The 19,960-nt window shown below is 37.6% G+C and overlaps 3 protein-coding genes across 3 annotated transcripts; 2 read left to right on the plus strand and 1 right to left on the minus strand.

Annotated features, from left to right (window-relative positions):
• Positions 1 to 10,872: 10,872 nt before the first annotated feature.
• On the plus strand, positions 10,873 to 11,685 carry LOC104436027. Its single transcript, XM_010048762.3, has 2 exons — positions 10,873 to 11,156; positions 11,258 to 11,685. Exons 1-2 carry the CDS (start codon positions 11,033 to 11,035, stop codon positions 11,512 to 11,514), a joined length of 381 nt encoding a protein of 126 aa, XP_010047064.1. The 5' UTR covers positions 10,873 to 11,032; the 3' UTR covers positions 11,515 to 11,685.
• A 472-nt stretch (positions 11,686 to 12,157) lies between these two features.
• On the minus strand, positions 12,158 to 13,256 carry LOC104436028 (UPF0057 membrane protein At4g30660). Its single transcript, XM_010048764.3, has 2 exons — positions 13,021 to 13,256; positions 12,158 to 12,473 (listed from the first exon to the last, which is right to left on the minus strand). The coding sequence occupies exons 1-2, from the start codon at positions 13,108 to 13,110 to the stop codon at positions 12,336 to 12,338; spliced, it is 228 nt and encodes a 75-aa protein (XP_010047066.1). The 5' UTR covers positions 13,111 to 13,256; the 3' UTR covers positions 12,158 to 12,335.
• A 1,271-nt stretch (positions 13,257 to 14,527) lies between these two features.
• On the plus strand, positions 14,528 to 19,719 carry LOC104436029. The gene is made up of 3 exons (XM_010048765.3): positions 14,528 to 14,847; positions 15,203 to 15,633; positions 18,878 to 19,719. Exons 1-3 carry the CDS (start codon positions 14,748 to 14,750, stop codon positions 19,463 to 19,465), a joined length of 1,119 nt encoding a protein of 372 aa, XP_010047067.2. The 5' UTR covers positions 14,528 to 14,747; the 3' UTR covers positions 19,466 to 19,719.
• The last annotated feature ends 241 nt before the right edge of the window (positions 19,720 to 19,960 follow it).

Consider the following 19,960-nt stretch of genomic DNA (forward strand, 5'->3'; position numbering starts at 1 on the left):
TGAATGAGGTGTGTCAGGACCGGAAGTCCTTTCCTTGCACTAACTAGTACGGGCTTGAGAGATAATTTCCCTAGGAAAGTACGATTTTGGTCTACTCATTTCAAGCATTCACCTACTTGAAGTTGATATCGTAACTACTCCTACTTTCTTGTTCATACTATTGGAACACCAACTTCTCTCCTCCAGTAGTGGCACCATACGATGAACTACATATGCTCGAGTCTATGAGCGTAAGTTTCAATTTTCCTCCGTGTTGCAGTCATGCTTGTTGAATGAACTAGATGATCCATGTGTTTCCAGGAAAGGGTTTGGTTCTTTGGTTTACTGTTTACACTGATATTCATATAGTTGAAGTGCGATCGGTGTTAATTAATCCAATGAAACTGGTCAATGAAAGTGATTCGAGTCATTGAACAATCATCAACTATATGGCATGGATATCGACATCTATAAAGTACGAGCATTGATAGTTGCGTAGAATCGACATCGATGAGTAGGTGTTCAGTTATGGAGCAAGCAAGAGCCATCTTGAAATTTAGCGTAGTTGGAAACAGGAGGAGAACACAAGGATCATGATGTCGATTGAAGGCATGGATATCGAGCAACAGATAAGCAACCTAACGGCCCTAGTAGTTGTAACCGCTTGTGGATAAGGTTGGCGTGTGAATAGAAGTCCTGAAATCTTGAGATTGCAGTTGTAAGTGTACTTAAAGTTATAACAGCTGGTGAATGGTAGTGTAACTTGGAGGAAAATCCACAAACACACGTTCCCAATGTATTTTTATCAGTTTATCAATATTATTGTCTTTTCACTTTCCATATTGTTTGTCATCATTTTCCAATACTTTCCTTTCAAATTTACCATTCATTTTCAATGACGCAAATCCAAATGAATTATTATCTAAATCATCATTGAACCCATTTCCTTTGATGAAAGATTTTTCACTATCAAGATAAATCACCCACTTCCGGTGAAATAATTATGAAGACGTGATCGATTCGACTTTAGGTCACCCACAATCCTTTTGGAGTTGAGCAAGAACAAGCGAAGAGGTGGTGGCATATGGCAGTTGTCAAAGAAAGTAGTTAAGGCATTCTCTTATGCACATGTCATAACTCTAGGGGAAAACAACATAAATGGTCCTTAAATTTTGATCCAATGTATAATATCATTTTTAAACTTTAACTTAACATACAGTGTGGTTCTTGAACTTATAGTTTATTCAAGGGATATGTTTAAAAGAAGTCCTAAAACTTACAAAAAGTTCAATCAAATCCTAAAACTTGTCAAGTTAGTTCAATTGAGTCCTAAAATTAACACCGTTAGCCTTTTCCGTTAAAAATGCTGATGTGTTATTTTAAATTATTTTTATTTTCCACGTTGATTTTTTTAATGATTTTTATTCATTTAAAAAAATTAAAACTAAAAATTAAATTTATTCATTTTATCTTATTTTCACCAAAAATTAAAAAGAAAAGTTATAAAAGTTATTTTTAAAATTTTTTAAAAAAATCAGCCCTTTCTCCGCCGCCGTCGCCGCCACCGCCGCCCATCGCCGAAGGGGCCGAGCAATGGTCGTCGGCCACGGGCGGGGGTGGTGGCCCTCGCCGGCCCCCACCAGGGCGGGCGGCCGTCGCCCGCCCTAGGCGAGGCTTGCCCAGATCTCGGCGAGCCTCGCCGGCCCCGAGCGAGGGCCGACGAGGCCTCGCCCGGGCGGCGACGGTCGGTCGGCCCCGGGCGAGGATGGCGATCGTCGCCCTCCCGGGCGAGGCCTCGTCGGCCCTCGCTCGGGGCCGGCGAGGCTCGCCGGATCTGGGCAAGCCTCGCCCGGGGTGGGCAACGGTCGCTCGGCCCCGGGCGAGGGACGGCGACCGTCGCCCGCCCCGGGCGAGGCCTCGTCGGCCCTCGCCGGCCCGAGCGAGGGCCGACGAGGCCTCGCCGGGCGGTCGCTAGCCCCCCGTGAGGGCTGGTGAGGCCTTGCCCGGGCGAGGGCCGGCCACCTCGCCCAGGGCCGGCCACCGTCGCCGGCCCCTCCGGCGATGGGCGGCGGCGGGGCGGCGGAAGTCCACCGGTGCCCTTTTTTTTTTTTTTTTTGAACATTTTTTTTAAAATAAATTTAGATTTTCCTTTTTTAAATGAATTTAGATTTTCCTTTTTAGTTTTTAATCTAATTTTTAAAGATTTTGAATAAAAATAATTTTAAAAAGCCATTTGAAAAATTAAAAAAATCATTTAAAATATGACGCCCGCCACGTCAGCAATTTCCGTTAACTTTCTTGACGGTGTTAATTTTAGGACTCAATTGAACCAACTTGACAAGTTTTAGGACTTGATTGAACTTTTGTAAGTTTTAGGACTCAATTGCACTTTCGGACAAGTTTTAGGACTTCTGAACATATCCCTAGAAATTTTGTGTTATTACCAAATGTGTTATTTTATTTAGAAATTGTTTGAGGGAATAGAAATGGAAAAGATTACTTCAAAAAAGAAATTATCCCTAAGAACAGAAGTGTTTCTAAATAGACCTTTAAGTGCCAAATTTTTTTAGTCCTTCTTATTCTACTTCTATTTTGACTCTCGCTCTCAGACTTTTACTTATCTCCTTGTAAGACTTGAGAATCGAAATCCAGACCTGATGTTAAATCGTTTCCATCAAGGTCAGGATTTGAAACCCCACTTTTCTCTGTCTATGTGGGAAGGGTGACCATTGGGACAAACTCTATGCTAAATTCAATTGCTACATCATATACCCTTAATTCAACACTTGCTTAATTAATGCTTTTGTGTTCCAAATATCTCTCTATTCAATGGTGCTTCATGTGGAATTTTTTCTTCGTTGAAAACATGTACTTCCAATCAATGCGAAATCGAAGAAACAGCTCTATCACCATCCATATCACGACGAAAAAAAAAAAGCATTGCGAGGGACCGAACCAACATCTTTGCAGTTGCAGGACGGCAGGCCGTTGAAGGCGATTGGCTGCGGATCAAACAAATTGAAGGCTTGCGGTGTCCGGAGGTCGCGACGTGCGCGAAAAGAAAATCAAAACGAAACACCGGGCGAGATTAGAATTATAATAATAATCAAACGATGCCCCTTAAAAAGATTTCACCAATGACACTAAAAAAAAAAAAATAGAATTTGGAAAATTCTAGTGTCCCTCTAGTAATTATGACATCTTGATTGTCAAAGTTCGAAGAAATATTGTTTTGATACCTGAAATATTGGTCCAGTCTTATGAGGATGGTGGGATCAAGCTTGCATCCCTCTTCCGTGCAGACATGCAAATGTGCAAGTCTCGTGTTTCATTTTTCCCCTTTTAATCCTTGGGTTAGGGGAGGGTTAGTATTGTCTAATATTAGGTTCCACTTGCCTATGGAAGAACAATGTTGTCACACCCCAATTCCTACCAGATTTGGGGAATAACACAACTGTCCTTCCTCCCAAACAACACAACCTCAAATCAAACTCCAAAATGAACTCCCATTAGTCCCCGTCTAAAGAGCTCTCACACTTCTTACGATTCATTGAAGAACCTAAAAGGCAAGTAACATGAAATGAATGAGCTGCCACAGCTCCATGAGTAATGCATTTATTCTAAGCAGATCGAACAATCACTATACATATTTAAAATCAAACATAACTCACTTCACCAAATCTGATATTTAACAAACCTTCAAGATCAAAATGAGTTACATACATATCACTTCAACATAATATATCCATAGTAGAAGTGCTCATTTCAATCACTAATATCGAAATAAATTTCAAAGGTCCAACTCATTAATTAATCTTATCAAACACACGTTGATGATCTATTCTATAAATTAAACTTATGCTCAAATATCTAGTCATGGTCATGCATAACATCCTGTGACAAGGCAATCAAGATTCCCCACTTGAGTAGATTTCCACCAATTATTAGCTGGCGGCTCGGTTCATAATGATATCTTAGATTAATATGCGCATAGCCACAAACCCCTCAATGGATTCACAAAGATACTGTGCATAATCCATCAACCTCAATCTCTAGTAATCCACAATTAAAATCAGAAACTATATCAAAACTCAGGTTTAATAACCAAATCACAACTTTTCACCATTCGATATATATCAAAGCGCATTTAAAAAATCACATTCATAAATCATGAACTTTTTGTGATTCTTTCGTAAAAAGTTTCACAAATCATTTATAGGCAATTGGTTCAAACTGAAATAAATAAATAAAATGACTTCCCATTTCAAATAAATAAAACGGAAATAAATGCTCAATCCTGTTTTATGTAACAAAAATGCTATTTCTTAACTCATAACATATTTAATTCATATCATTTTGTGAAACGTGAGTTTGCACAGAGAAGAGATGATATCACTTACCTGCAAAAAGATGAAAACCAACCTATGGTAATTACTCGAGCTGACGCAATCTCATTTCTATCAATTAATAAAAAAATGATATTAAAAATTGAGTAATACACAACTCTAACAGACGACTTGACCAAACCATGTTTAACCATCGATAAAATGACTTCTATGCGCTAACAAGTAACCTCATTTATAGCATGTTCATCATTTTCCTTATGTGTATTATTAGTTACGCGAAATTCGCACGCAAATTTCAAAAGCTCATTCCAATGAACCCTTACTTTGGAATCGATTTTTGTCAAATCCCACTGCTCCACAACGTCTTAAACTATCATTTCCAAAGAAACCTATAGCCTAATAATTCCTCAATCGAACCCTCTAGTTCAAAATCAACACCACTTCAAACTCATGCCCTCAATGAGAAAGTTAGTCCAGTTAAACGAATAGTTGACTTGAATACTCACCAAGCATTGCGATTGCGATTCGCAGTTGAATCGGCTTGCCAGGACGTTTGGATCGATTACGAAGGAGAAATTTTCTATTTTTCCTTCGTCTTCTCTCCCGCAGGCGTCGTCTATTCTCTTTGTTCTCATTCTTTCCGCCACTCTCAACGTGACTAATCTAGAGAAAGAAAAATGAAAGATGGGCTAAGCTTTGGGCATTTCAGAAGGAAATGGACTGGGCTGGGCCCATCGTTACAAATGTTGCTCTGTCAAAGATCAGATTATGCCTTCATTAAATGCATCAACGAACGCTTCACCTGCCTATTAAAATGAGTTTCTGGCTATATATTGTCTGATCTGGGTTCACCTACGTTGATCGGTTGACCAGGGAGGTCCTGTTCCTGCTCTCGTTGAGGCTGACGTGCCTTGGTCAGCTAGAAGGTGTAAAACCGTGTGCTGCAGACTGTAAAGGGATAATTCATATTTTACAATGTTTATCTAATGATTTGTTCTTCGCAGGGTACTTAATGTATATGTACTGTGCCGCTTTATTCTTGCTGAAGTGTCATTTTTAGTTGCTGATGTTTGGCGTGGTCGCATTCTCAATGTGCTTAAGTTCCTGATCCTCAAGGTTTGCAAATAGCCAAAAAGATGGATTTTGAAGTCCTCATTTTTTTTTTTTTACCGAAAAAAAGTCTTCAGTTCTTGAATATAAGCCTAGATAGTTAGTTTTGTCAAATATTTTGTTTGGCAGATTTTCTAGCTACATTTTCAAAAGAGTTAATACCTTGAAAAACCCCAAACTGGTATACTTGTGACAAATTTATCCTAAACTATTTTTTTGACCACCAAAAACCCCAAACTAGTATACTTTTGACAAATTTACCCAAACCTAGTACACTTGTGACAAATTTACCCTCTATTAGTTTTCATTAAATTTTATTGTCAAATTATTAAATTAAATGACACATGTGATTGACCCATATGCCAATTTGAGATATTACGCTCCGTTTATCACAGTTTACAATTTTTGTAATTTTTTTTATGGTATTAATTCAATTTAGTGGATGGTATATTTGTTGCAAATTTACCAGTTTGAGGTTTTTTGTGGTCGAATAAATTAGTTTGGAGTAAATTTGTCATAAATGTATCAATTTAGGGTTTTATATGGTCAGTTGGGGTAAATTTGTTATACCAGTTTGGGGTTTTTTATGGTAAAAAAAAATAGTTTTGGATAAATTTGTTACAAGTGTACCAATTTGGGGTTTTTCAGGATATTAACCATTTTCAAAATAATTCTTTGAACGATTTTACCATAGAATTTTTTTATTGTGACTCACAACTCGGCATTATTTTTTGCAAGTTATATGCTATTCATGATGTTTAGAAGGACCATCTCATATATGCATTTTTTAATGTTAAATGTTAAGTTTACTAATAGAATGTGGATTGCCTTTTTTTTTTTCTTCTAAGTTTTATGGATTATTGTAATGGAATGTAGTTGCATTTGTCAAATTGAAGCAATAAATGATATTAACAAATTGTGGATTAATGTTTTTAATGTAAATTTATGCTAGACTATTTTTTTATTATTAATTTATTTGTGAATTTGAATTAAATTAATTTGATTGATATAATAATAAAAATTATAATTTATTATATATGTATATATATATATATTTATGTATATTTAATATACAACGGATCCCACGTGTTGAAATTCTTTTATTTTTTGAAAAATGACGTGTCGATGTTGTGTGTCATGTGCCGGTGTCGATGCTACTTAGGCATAAACCACCACCGGCCAACTGTGATCCACGACATCTTCGAATTAGGTCATGATCATTATCCAAATTTAAATATTTAATTTTATTGCCTAATTTGAATTGTTGTCATCTAATCAGGATATTCGAGTCATATTGCATATCCGTCGAGAACCTTGAAATTAGGAAATTGTCCTAATTTGACAACATCAATTGGTTGGCAATCCGATCTCTAATCCTGAGATACAATTCCTGATTGCACAGAAAATCAATCAACCCTATTCATAATCCTTTAATACGATCGTCGATTTTTTTGTTTCCAAATTTGAATGGGTTGGAATATGCGATAATTATCTTTTGCCGTTTGGTGAACATTTTTTTTATGGATGATTATCTTATCTTTGATTGTTTCCTTAAAATAAAATACAAAAATCTCATAGTTAGAATAGATTATATTTTAGATAATCTTGCATCTTTAGGAAAATTGTAGAGAACACTTTAGTATATTAAGATAGATTTTCGATGGAGTTAGAATAAGTTAGAATGCATGCTAGATAAGATTTTATTGCTTAGTTAGGGTAATTTGGTAAATTGAACATTTAAATATATTATAGGAGATTAGGATAATGTTTTTAGGATTTTGCGTAGTTTATCTCCTAGTTTAAATTAAATAATATCTTAATCTTGATAGTTAATTTTGAGTAATTTTTAATTGTGAATTTGATAAAAAAATTCCAAAAACATTATCTTAGAATAGGTTAGTTTCTCTTTTTAGTTAAGATCACATGTTTAGATTAGGGCATTTATTTATTCCGAATTTTAATAATGGAAAATACAAAAGACTATCATGTGCACGCCATATAGACTTATGTCATGTAACTTAATACTTGCATGTCATTTAGTAATTGTATTATAGGTTTATTCAATTAAATTGCATGTCCTGTAGAGTAGTTTAAGTGGAATTGCATGTCATGTTAGAGTAGTTGCATATTGATTATTACCTAAACTTAGATCATTTAATAAAAATCACATGTCATTTATCTTGCGTGTTAGGGTTATTTAATTAGAAGTTACATGCCTGGTTAGAATGGACATATTGTGTACGTCATTGTATTTAGAGTAATCCCCTTGCATGCATTGCATTTAGGTTAATTCTCATCTGAATAAGAGAATTTAAAAAAAAAAAAAAGTAAAATTGCATGGTAATTACTAATTAGAAATCATATTTAAGTTGAATATGTGCATTTCTAATTAATATTTTAGTGGATTATATTACTTTATTGAGTAGTTACATTAACGTTTATGCACTCGAGTGAACACCTCATGTGTTGGTGGCTAAGCTAATCTGCCCGATAAATATTTTTGAAAATAAAAGAAAGAATGCATTAAAAGGACATAAGAATAATTTAACATAATTAAGTTCCCGAATCTATAACCTTTGGTTCGTAAAAGTAAAGTAATCTCCCAATAATAGAATAGTAATTTGAATCTTAAGTTGAGAATTGGTATGGAGTTGGAAGAGTCAAAGTTATGATTGTAAACTTAATAATTCATTAATCAACCCCTAGGCGGTGCCTCATTTGGGGAGGTTGTGACAATCACCCATTTTCGGTGGAACATTTACAAAAAAGACTATTGATTCAACTTCATCGCCCACCATCCAACGTCCAAGAAAGAAACTCTCTTTGAATTTTTTAGTTCACCAAAATTGTTGATTATATTGCTCTCATTTAACATAGGGTTAATATTCTGAAAGCCCAAAACTGATACATTTGTCACAAATTTACGTCAAACTAATTTTTCGACTATCAAAAATCCTAAAATGATACACTTATAACAAATTTATCATTTGTTAATTTACAATTTTACCATTAAATTGTTGAGTCGAATGACAATTGGCAATTAACGAATATACTAGTTTTGGGCTATACCCTCTATTTGTTATAGATATATTCATTTATAGCTTTTCATGGTATTAATCAAATTTAACAAAAATTAATTGATGGTAAATTTGTGATAAATATATCAATTATGAGTTTATTGTGGTCAAAAATTAATTTGCAGTAAACTTATAACATATATATCAGTTTGGGATTTTTAATAGTAAAAAAATTAGTTTGGAATAAATTTATTATATGTGTATTAATTCGAGACTTTTCATGGTATTAACTCTTCAACATAATAAATGATGAGCTGGCAACACTCCAACTTTCAGCTACTTATCCATATAGCTTAGTGGTCCACCAAATTCAATGATATCGATCACTAAACTAAAGAAGTTAGGAGAAATCATAAAAGAAGGAAGGTCGACAAAAGAGAAGTCCAAACAATCATCTTCATCTCTCTACTCTCTAACTTTTGCTGCACTAGACATTATGAAATTGATTATTATTGCTCAGCCAAAAGCTTTTGGATACCATCTCGAGGGTCAACGGTATCTTTTTCCACTCATCAACTGAGATGAGCGCTTCCCGACCCAAAAAAAAAAAAAACCTGAGATGAGCGCTGGGCGTGCATACTCTCTGCCATCACTTCTCTTTCCATGCCATCCCTCTTATTATTTCCATCTTCTATAATTTCAAGTTTTGCTGACGAAGCTCCCATGGTGTCCAGGAAGGATGTATCTTGACTAACATGAACAACAAGAGAGAACCGATGAAAATAAGGTGGCATGCGAAAAGATCTTCAGCTGTTCAAGCTCATTGGGCGCCTTTGGTTTCTGAAGGATGTGCAGAGAATGGAATGTTAAGATTGCAGGGTGGACGACTGGAAACTTCTATCTTGTTTCATCTCTTCATTGCAGTAAGTCCAACTCAAGGCTTGTCCTTTCTATTGGGAGTGTGCAGCGAAAACCAATATCTTTATGGTGAGAGATTGCCAAAAGGGAGCTCAAATTTGAGCCCATCCATATATCCAGTCAAACCCGTATTTATTTAAAAGTTTAAGCCAATGAACCATGAACAATATATATATATATTAACTGATCCACACCACATTAATTTTCCGATATGAAATTCTTTTCTAACACACTTACACATACATCTTAACAATCTCCCCCTTAATTTAGATATCCTTTTTGCATTAATTTATCTCAATTTGAATCTTCAATGCCCAACTTCATCTTCAGTCTCTTTCTTCGGACGGACTGAAGTCTACCATCTAGCTTGCATTGCGACACCACAACATCCACCTCCCAGAAATGAGTTGTTTACCATATTCCTCTCTTGAATGATTCACCAAATATCATAGGAGCATACAATTTGTTAGTAGTGTGCAATAAAAATATATATATCTTCTTTTAGGGATATTGCCAAGAGGGAGCCTATATTTAAGTCCGTTTTGAAATCACCTTCATTCAAAAACTTAAACTAATGATTTATAGGTGAAGTAAGATATATTATTTGCTCTCCATCATATCAATTCTTCGACATGAGACTTTTCTCTAACACTTACACATACATCTTAACGCTTTCTATTGGAAAGATGAATGCTCCAAAATCTGAAATGATGGCATGTTGCCTTACGGGTATAACTCCCAAGGCATCTGAAAGATTTCCAGCATATAGAGGGAAATATGGACATATTACAATGTTCTGCAATATGATATCTTGGGTTCAATCAAGTTACTGCTTTTAAAAGCCATCGTCGCACAAATGATACTTATTCGAGACAGCGCAAATCAGACCATCAGATGTCTTTTCGGAAAAGTGAGCTTGCTTAAGCAGAAATGATACGCAAACCCCGTGTGACAGGTCTGGCTTCCTACGATTTCTAAGAAATTTGAACTTTCTTCTTTCTTAGAAGAGATTCTAACTGAGCCATAGGCTAGAGTTGTCCAATCCTACGTCGACGGAAGCAAAAAATTCGAACGGGCCCTATTAAAAAGTCGAGCAAAGTAATATTCGCCTTCGCAGGGTTCCCACGATCTCAACCATTTCTGCAAACCTTTCTGGAACTGTATTTCCAAATCATGTGAAAATGGAATAATGATCCGATTTTTGGGAGAAAGCATCTAATTCCGGTAGCCAAGGTGCCGTTGAGCATTCTCCAAGAGGAAAAGAAAACCAAGTAATGAGAAGTTTAGGACCAAGAGAAACCCTTTTTTCTTCTCTTTTGTTGCAAGCATCCACCATGAAAACGTTTGTCGCAGCCGGATTCCCACAACAAAAAGCAGATTCTTTGGGTTTCAATTCCATTTCCTGCATTGATAAAAAGATCTGTCGACAGATGGAGCCTAAGCATCCTACTATTCCGTCTCGACGACAAAGGAACGCTATACGCGTACTTGAGAATCTCGTGTTTTAGTGAAATAAACCCTCTTCAAAGAGCAATGCATCATCAACGAGACTAACTATATATAGAGTGAAGGACTTGATTTAAGTAGAGCAGTGAGCACAAGCCTACTTATTGATCCAACTCTTTATCCCTCAGAATCTCTGGTTTAACCGAAGCTCCGAATATGAGGAGACTACTACTTGCATGCCTCTTTTTCGTCATCTGCAGCAAGGTTCTCTCTTCCGAATCTGAAAGCGCTCTCAGACCAGCCCATGATCATTACAAGCTGAGAGAGGGGGAAAGTTCAGGTAACGTAAAAACTCTTTATGAAGTGTTCACCACAAGATGAAATTTTCAAAGCCAAATTTTGCATGCTAAGTTACACCTAGTCCCTGCTGTCTCTGTGCAGCTACCCTTGACTTGATCATTAAAACCGAAGAGAGACGACATCAAAGGAAAACCGAAGAGAGGGACTACCAAAACAATCAGGGGGAAGTCCAGAAAGTTCATCTGAAAAGTGTCAACAAAGCAAAGGCCGTTTATGGTAGCACGACAGCTAAAAAGAATCACAGCGGTGCACCCGTCAACGTGCTTCATGCTTCTTTCCTGTCTGCAGCAGTAGGACCAGTAATAGCTGGACTCGTCACCGTGACTCTGTTCTTCTAAGTTCAAGTGTGTGCAGTTCCACTTAGCATGGAGACGCTGGCAAGAAATACTACCACTCTCATTAAAGCAGGTTAAAATTTGGGTTCCTCCTCTTGTATAAGGCTTTCTTTTCGTTTGAAATTTGTATACAAGCAATAACTGCTTTTTCCTGCTCGCCACATAAGCACTTTCTTCCTGAAATGGTTCCGTCGATCTAATCAGAGGAAATAACCAAAGAAAAAGGCTCTACTGCTTTCAAGCCAATTGGCGCAGTTTTCTATTTACTACAGTCGCTCTAGAGATGCATAAGCTTCTCATATAATCCCTGAAGCAAACCATGATAAATAGCTCCTGCTCTAACTTGGCTTGTTTGCCATGATCTCCACAGTAGACTAGGGTTATAAACAATAATGAACTAAAGAGAAATTCAACATGAATGATCTGATGTAGATCTGTACTTTACTGCCAATTCACCAACCACCAACATCTACATCTTCTATCGACACATCATGATTGATTGCTCGAGAACTTAATCTAACATGGTTGCTGATGAATTCATCACAAAAGTGCGTGAGGTTGGCGGATGTCTATTGTCTGTGACATTTTTGCGTCAGTTTTGCCTCTTCAACATTAGTGGACAATGGTACGGATCTAGTTTAGTCCAAGCCAAAAATCAATCCCAGCACATCCGATTGGAACAAGAAAATATCAGAATATAGTCACATCAAACCATCAAAACGGTACTCCTAGCCAAGCAAACAGTGAAACTGTCAAAGTACGGAGTTTAAACCGTCAAATTACAGCATATAAAGGCCGATGATGGTGAAAATATCAAAGAAAAGCTAGGCTGGAGCATAAAGCGGACGCCGGTACTCGTCGAAGAACTCATCGCGGTTGACGAACACGATCGCATAGAGCGCGTATATGATTCCCGGGATGTAACCCAGGATCGTCAGCAACACACAGATCCAGAACTCAACCTGCAAAACGAACAACAAGGCATCCAGACGGCCAAGGATGCAACAGGATCTTTAGATTGCTGAACGAGTCCCGAAGGAGAAATTGCAAGAAATTCCATCGGGGCGATCGGGGTGACGCAGATTCGATCATCAGATTATCCAGATAAACAACAGACGATCTAGACCCACATGAGATGGCAGATTAAAGATTCCATAAGGAACCAAGATCAGGCCCAAAGGACCACCTTGCGCCACAAGTCAGCCAAAGATGACAAATTTACTTTGCAAAAAGACTTATTTCCGCAACAGAGAGCCAATAAAGACGAAAACAAGCAAAAGGGCATCTCATTTTCTTCAATTCAACGAGAGAGAGAGAGAGAAGGTGCATATACTGCAGCAAAACCAAGATCAGGCCAAAAGACCACCTTGCACCACAAGTCAGCTAAAGATGACAACTTTACGATGCAAAAAGACATCTTTTCGCATCAGGGAGCCAATACAGACGAAAACAAGCAAAAGGGTATCTCATTTTCTTCAATTCAACGAGAGAGAGAGAGAAGGTGCGTACGCTGCAGCAACCATGCCTGAAGCAGACGCCCAGGGGAGGGAGCAGGATGGCGATGAGGATTTCGCAGAAGATCGCGCACCCGCTCGGCATTGCGACTCGCTGCTCTGTCGGTAGAGAGAGCGAGAGCGAGAGCGGCGGATTGGATGGGATTTGGATGTGCGAGAAAGCTCGGAAACTTCCGATCTTAACGAAGAAGAAAACAAGGGAGGAGGAGAGAGAATGGAGGCATTGAATCCTCTCTCGACGCGGCGAATTTTTATCTGGTCGACATTTCACGGGCCCAGTTAATTAGCTGTTTTTTTCTATTTTGTTCTTGTTTTTTCTGGCTAAATTTGACGTCCATATGACGTCAAAATCCGTAATCTTCGCTCCTTCTCAGTCAATGGAAAATCCAAAATTGATCTCCCCATATATTCATCTCAAATTAATTTTATTCTTAAAAAGAAAATGCCAAAATCACCGTTCCTTTTTTATACGTCCCAAAGAAATCTCCGAGGTTCTCGCCTATATGTAAATCCATAGGAAATTGATAATTTCTATCAAGTACAGTATTATTATCGATTTCCAAATTGGTAAAATTTGTCAATGCAATATTGATTCGGGGGCAATTCAATCGGTGTCCTACCAATCCTTTTGCCACAAAGCCCAATCATTTCATTAAAAAGTAGAGTGATAATTGCACGTCAGATTCCCCATATATATCTTATTTGGCAATTTTAAATTAATTTATTATTTTTTCAAATAACACATTGGATCTAAATCAATACGTTGGAAAAGAAAAAAAAGAGTTATTTCTAAAATGTCCCCAACTACACATTAGATTCGCTGCATTAATCTTGTTTGAAATATATTATTTTCCAAATAACACATTGAATCTGATTCAATATGTTGAAAGAGAAATAATAAGTTCTTTTTCAAATGTCTCCTACTTATCTAATAGTCATTAAAGAGTGATGGCTACACATCGGATTTGCCGCATTTATCATGCTTGGTAGTTCTTAATTAATTTATCATTTTCCAAATAACACATCGGATCTAATTCAACGTGTCATAAGAGGAAAAAATGAGTTCTTTCTCGAACGCCCCTGCTAATCTTATAAGGAATTGATAATTACTAAAAGAAAATTCCCGTGCTTATATTTTTATGGAAAATTTCTATAAAGTCTGTACCTATTACAAATGCGTCATTATTGTATGATTACATAATGGTTAAACCAATAAAAGGTAGATGGCTAAGCTAATTTTGTAAATATGTCTACGTAGTTCATCTTACAACTACTTAACTTCACTCTTTTTCATGTAACCCTTTTAAAAAAATTCTTTTCTAATGTCTTTATTTTATTTTTACACCGATCATCCAATTTTCTCAACCTTGTCCTTCTTCACCTTTCCGGGCCGCCAATAAAAAATAAAAAAATTCAAATTCAAAACGAGATTTGACAGAAAAAAGGAAATATAAAAAAAAAAAAAAAAAAAAGTACGATGTTTAGGCTCCACCGATGTTGTCATGTCTCGTGGATTGAAGGAGCGGGAGCTGACAAGGCTAAGCAAGCAGCTGCGCTGATGCTAAACAAGCAAGTAATCCCCAGCATTGATGAGGTTCCAAAAGCGCATCGCTCCCACCTTTAATCTCGTTGATTCTCTCCTCTCTCCTGCCATTTCACTCAATCTTCAATCTCCTAGATCTTCTGAAATCTTGGGAATTCTTGAAATCTTGATATCTTTCCATGGAGTTTAAGTACCGAGCCGGCGCTTCCGCTTCCAGGCCTCAGCCCGTCGTCCCTCGTCCCTCCCGCGCCGGTTTCTTCTCGGACGAAGCATGGCGAGGTGCCTTTTTTTTTTTACTTTTTTTGGATTTTCTTGTTTGTCTTGAGTTCGTTCCCGTTCTTGAGTTTTGGGTAGGCCCAAGTTTCAGTTTTTTTTTTTGCTTCGTTTTTTTCACTGTGTTGGGTTTTCTTGTGGGAGATTGCTTCGTTGGTTTCTCTGCTTTGCTGATTCTCTTGTGCTGGAGTTGACTGTTAAACCCTGTTTGATGCGAAGGCGGATTGCTCGAAAAGATTGTTTTTTGTGGTCGAATATATTTGTTTTCGTCTGCCGGTACGTTGTTATGACTGGAATGGACAAGAAAGTTATGATCTTTGATTGGGCCGCTGAAGTTTTTGCTCTGATCATGCGGCTCCAGTTGATTATCCGGGGACTCGCAACTTAAGACCCCACTTGAACTGCGACTTTAACGCGATGCGGGACCCTTATCTAGTCCGGGAAACTATCCAGAGGGAGATCGAGAAGCAGAAAATTCGGGAGGAGATCATTGCCTCGGAGGTTGCCCGGCGGCAGATGCTCGAAGAAGAGGTGAGGAGGGAGTTGATGTTGGAGCGACAGATGGTGCTGCGGAGCGCTGGCGATGGATTGCCTTTCGAAGGGAAATCGACAATGTGGTTCGGCTTTAACCGAGGACATCCTGCTTTGCACCGGCTTGAAAGCCGTGCCATGGAGGATCACCTGGCATTTTTTGGTCATAATGCAGTTGATATGTCACCTTTGATTCGGTCTCCCGAAGCTACACCGACTGAGATTAAGCCTGAACTTAATAAGGATAGACTGATAATGCTGGTAAGTTCTCAACTCTGAGGGGCTTTATATGTCTTTGCCTTTTTATATTATTTTGCTTAGGTGAGCCTTTCTTAGGTGTGGCTGATTTTGAGAGTACTTTATGCTATTCTTATCTTAAATTAGATGTAGAGGAAGCTTGTGAGATTATCTTTGGTGTGAGAATATGAGAGCATCCGACATTGCTACTGCTGGTATTAGTGGGAGTGCTATACATATTCTAGATATTGACATTACAGTAGTTGTTTCATGAAAGTGCTTTCTGCTGGTTGCAAAATGAACTATTTATGCGGTTACTTGTAAGAATTGATTTCCTTTTCCTCAATAAAAATGGGAAGAAAAAGAGGAGAGAGAAATTTGCATGAGATTTTCTTAACTACATTGTGAATTCCTGGCATGACATTCTGCAGCATTTTCAGTATTCTGTGACACCTTAAACTGGATAGGTGATGGCGGTCTTCAACTGTCAAAAGAGAAAAGCCGACATGCTGTGTTATTTTTGTGTATGTAATTAATTATGTTGATGCAAAACATGGTAAAGAGAGCAATAAGGGAAATGCTGCATCGACGTAATTAATTACTAGATAACTATATGAATAACTCAATTGGACATACCGTTATGTTATCTGTCCAAAGTACACTCCATAGTGCTAGGTTGATAAAAAGTATTGTATGCACAAAGTAGAATTAACGGAATTTGCTTTGCACGAGTGCCATCTCTGAACTTTCTTCGATGGAGTAGCTTGAGTCATATTAATCTGCTGAAAGTTGTATTCCAGCATTTCGTTTCTAATGAGGTAACGACAATTGATGTTTAGCATGCTTTTGAAATCTAATTTCTATTTGTTAAGAGACACATTGTGATTTGATATGATTATTGCTGATTAAGACCCACCTATTTCTTTAAAAAAAGAAAAAGAAAAAAAGACTCACCTATTTTTAGGTAGATAATTTCAAACAGGAGTTCTAAGCCTAGTTTTGTCAACAATATATTAGTTCTAGATGAATTCAATGAGACCTACTCCACCCTTTTGAATATTCGAAAAGAAATTCAACATTTATTCAATCTTAGCATTTTCTAGCATAAAGTGTCTCATACCAATCATCAATATGCTTTTGATGGTGTGCTTAACATCAATTTTTGTCATCAATGACTGTTTGGTACTGCTTTCAATTGATACGTCCGGCTCAATTAGCTCCATCGATGAGAATTCAAATATGAGTACTGCTGCATAAAGTTATCGTGTCTTCTGCCTTTTGTCATTGTTAAATTTTTCTTGACCCTACACTAGGGAATGTATATAGATAACTAAAATCATGGTATCCTTTACAGAACCTTTCGCATCTTATGATTTCCATTATCTCTCTGGCTTTATGAGGATGGTATAGGGATAATGTTACCATCTTGAAGTATGCCTAGGACGGAAGCCTATCGCCTGAAAAAAATTATAATTTAAGCCTAATTGAGTGGAGAAGTTTTTGGGGAAAATCTATGTTCTCCGAACCTTTCAAATGGGTGGGAAAGTACATAGGAATGACATATGAGGTACATAGAAAGAACAAATGGTCTGAACTGGAAATTACAGACATTCTGTCAGGATCATGACTAGTTATATGTTAGTACACTGGAGAATTCATGTCCTTTTTTAAACTTGCGAATTATCATGGATAATAGCTGTCGATCATAAGGTAGTGATTTTGATGTCTGGTTTTCTTTGAATATTAGCTAGCGCATTTTTATATAGGCCTTGAATTTTTTTCTGTCTATTAAATTGTTTTGTGCAGACAAGCTTGTAAGGTAATTTTGGTGGTTAGTGCAAGCATGTTTTGTTTAGGTATTCATTCAGATTTCTGGTAATTACTACACATCTCTCGACAACACCAGAGACCCGATATGTTTCTAACTTCACAAATATGTGGAAATGTGCTTTAGTTTATCTCTACGGTTTAAAGATAAAATAGGCATGCTTATAAATATAGTCACAAGTCCTTGAAATTAATTGAAGAGCCTTAGTGAATAGAAGGTCCCCACTCACTGAAATATTCAAGCATGGATAAAAACCAAGTTCTCACTTGAACTAATGAGCTTCACCTCACTGTGTCTTCTTAGGCATAGGTCAATGTCCTTGTGTTTAAGGGGGGATGAGAAAAGGAGTGGAAATCTGCTCTCCGTTCTTCCCAAATTCCCCTCTTCACTCTGTAGAATTTCTTTGGTAGATACCATTCTTTGGTCCTCACCACTTGAAGGCCAAAAGATTCAAATGCTTCTTAGCTTTAACTAAATGCTTCTTCTCCCTTTGATCTTTATCTCTAGAATATTCTTTGTCATGCTGGAAATCTAGGTGTGCTGAGGACTTCTTGATTTGGAAATTCTTTGTTTTACTTTTACTCTCCCTTTGATTCAAGTCAGGAGATGCAGTTAAAAAAAAATTAGTGAAGTTTGAGGTAGAATTTCATGGATAGAGAATTTGGTTTGTAAAACTGATGTTTATTTAGTCTCCGTGGCAAAATGGCAACTGAGGGCCTTCAAGAAATTTGTTTGAAAAATGACATCGCTCAATTTTGAAATAGAAGTTCATAGCTAAGAAATTAGATTTGATAAAACTTGTGGTTGCTTTAGTCTCAATGGCACCTGAAGTCGTTCAAGAAAATAGGTCGCTCAGTGGACATTAACTGTGCCAAGAATTTTGATCAGTTTTTTTTATCAAGAACTGAAAACAATAAAGTAGACACTGGTAATCTTAGTTTTGATTTGACTTTTGAGTTTCAGCTTTTTCTATTCATTTGTTTATAGGTGACGTCATATCTAGAACAGTTTATCATTCCTGCAGGTTTTTATAGAATTTTTGTGATCTCTGTAAATGGATTGAGGACATACAATTCTGTAAGTTAGTTAAGTGTAGATGTAATTTAAGTGCATCAAACTGGAGTCTGCAGACGTCATGCGCTCAAGGAAATTTGCAGGCATGGATAGATGCAGGTTCTAAGTGGAATTTTCTGGCTTCACCTCACTGTAGCATGGCAAGTCAGTTATCAACCATTTTTTACTACATTGATGCCAATATCTTTGTTGTTAAATCATGTCACGGCAATGAAGGCAGAATCTTCTCAAGGCCTACAAAGGGTTGATTCTCCACGACGAAGTTGGATTAGTCAATATGTTGCTCAGGCTCCCAAGCTCACCTACTCACTCTTTTTTAAACGGAATAGAGCTTTAATGATGGCATTTCTGTGTACTTTCTTGCAGCCTAGACCGGATCCAAATCTCTCCAACGCCAAAAGAAAAGCTTCAACATCTCCAGTTGATGCAGATGAATTGTCCACATTTAGTCAAAAGAAGAAGACCAAGGAGGAGTGGACATGTGCACTTTGCCAGGTCAGTGCTACAAGCGAGAAGGGTTTGAAAGAACATCTCGAAGGGAAGAAGCACAAGACTAAAGAAGCTTCTTTAGCTCGGAAAATTGGCAAGGAAGGGACCACTGAATCACGAGTAAACCAAGAGCTTAAGGATTCGAAGATGCTTAGCAGGCCGAAAATGGCGCAGAATTTGGAGAACACAGAAGGTTCAAGAAAGAAGAATTTCCAGTTTTGGTGTGCGATGTGCCAAATTGGGGCGTTCTCCGTGACAGTAATGGAGAGTCATCAAAAGGGGAAAAAGCACATTGCTCGTCTACAAGAACTGGGTCAAGCTGACGAAGCTGGCTGTGCTGCCGTGTCCAGAGCATCCGCCACCTCCGACACAGAACAAAATGTTTCTCCCGATGTCACCACTGCATACGGTGCGAAACATCCTGAAAGGGACGCAAAGGAGCCAAACGAGGCAACTGAGAAATGAGAAAGCAGAGACGGTCTGAGCGAGTACCCGGAAATTTTGCCATCATTCACTTGAATCTCGCCGGTTTGACTTTTGTAAAATTCATTGTATTTATAATCTTGGGAATAAAATGGGCGGAGTTGTTACCTGAACAATTTGCTTTAATTTGGTGTGTTGATTGGAAGCTGATTAACATTTAGAGACATAGATGTTATTTCTCCAGACAGTTGTGTTGCTCCTCTCTTCACAATTGCTGATTAACAATTTGCTTTAATTTGCCGTGCCTATCTTTATTACTGAAGAAGAAGTGAATGATTATCAGGAGACGGTTTCACAGGATATCCCTTTGATCGAGACAATAAGCTGATAAAGCTCATTTTCATGTCGAAATCACTGATCCTTTGCTGGAAGATATATTATACTAACGGGGAATAGAGACAAGCCCTGATCTCGAGAGCAAAGACGAGACGCTATGATCATTGCTGGTGTCGACGCATCCCTAACATACTTGCAGGT

Source organism: Eucalyptus grandis, chromosome 1, assembly GCF_016545825.1.
Source record: "Eucalyptus grandis isolate ANBG69807.140 chromosome 1, ASM1654582v1, whole genome shotgun sequence".
NCBI lineage: Eukaryota > Viridiplantae > Streptophyta > Magnoliopsida > Myrtales > Myrtaceae > Eucalyptus > Eucalyptus grandis.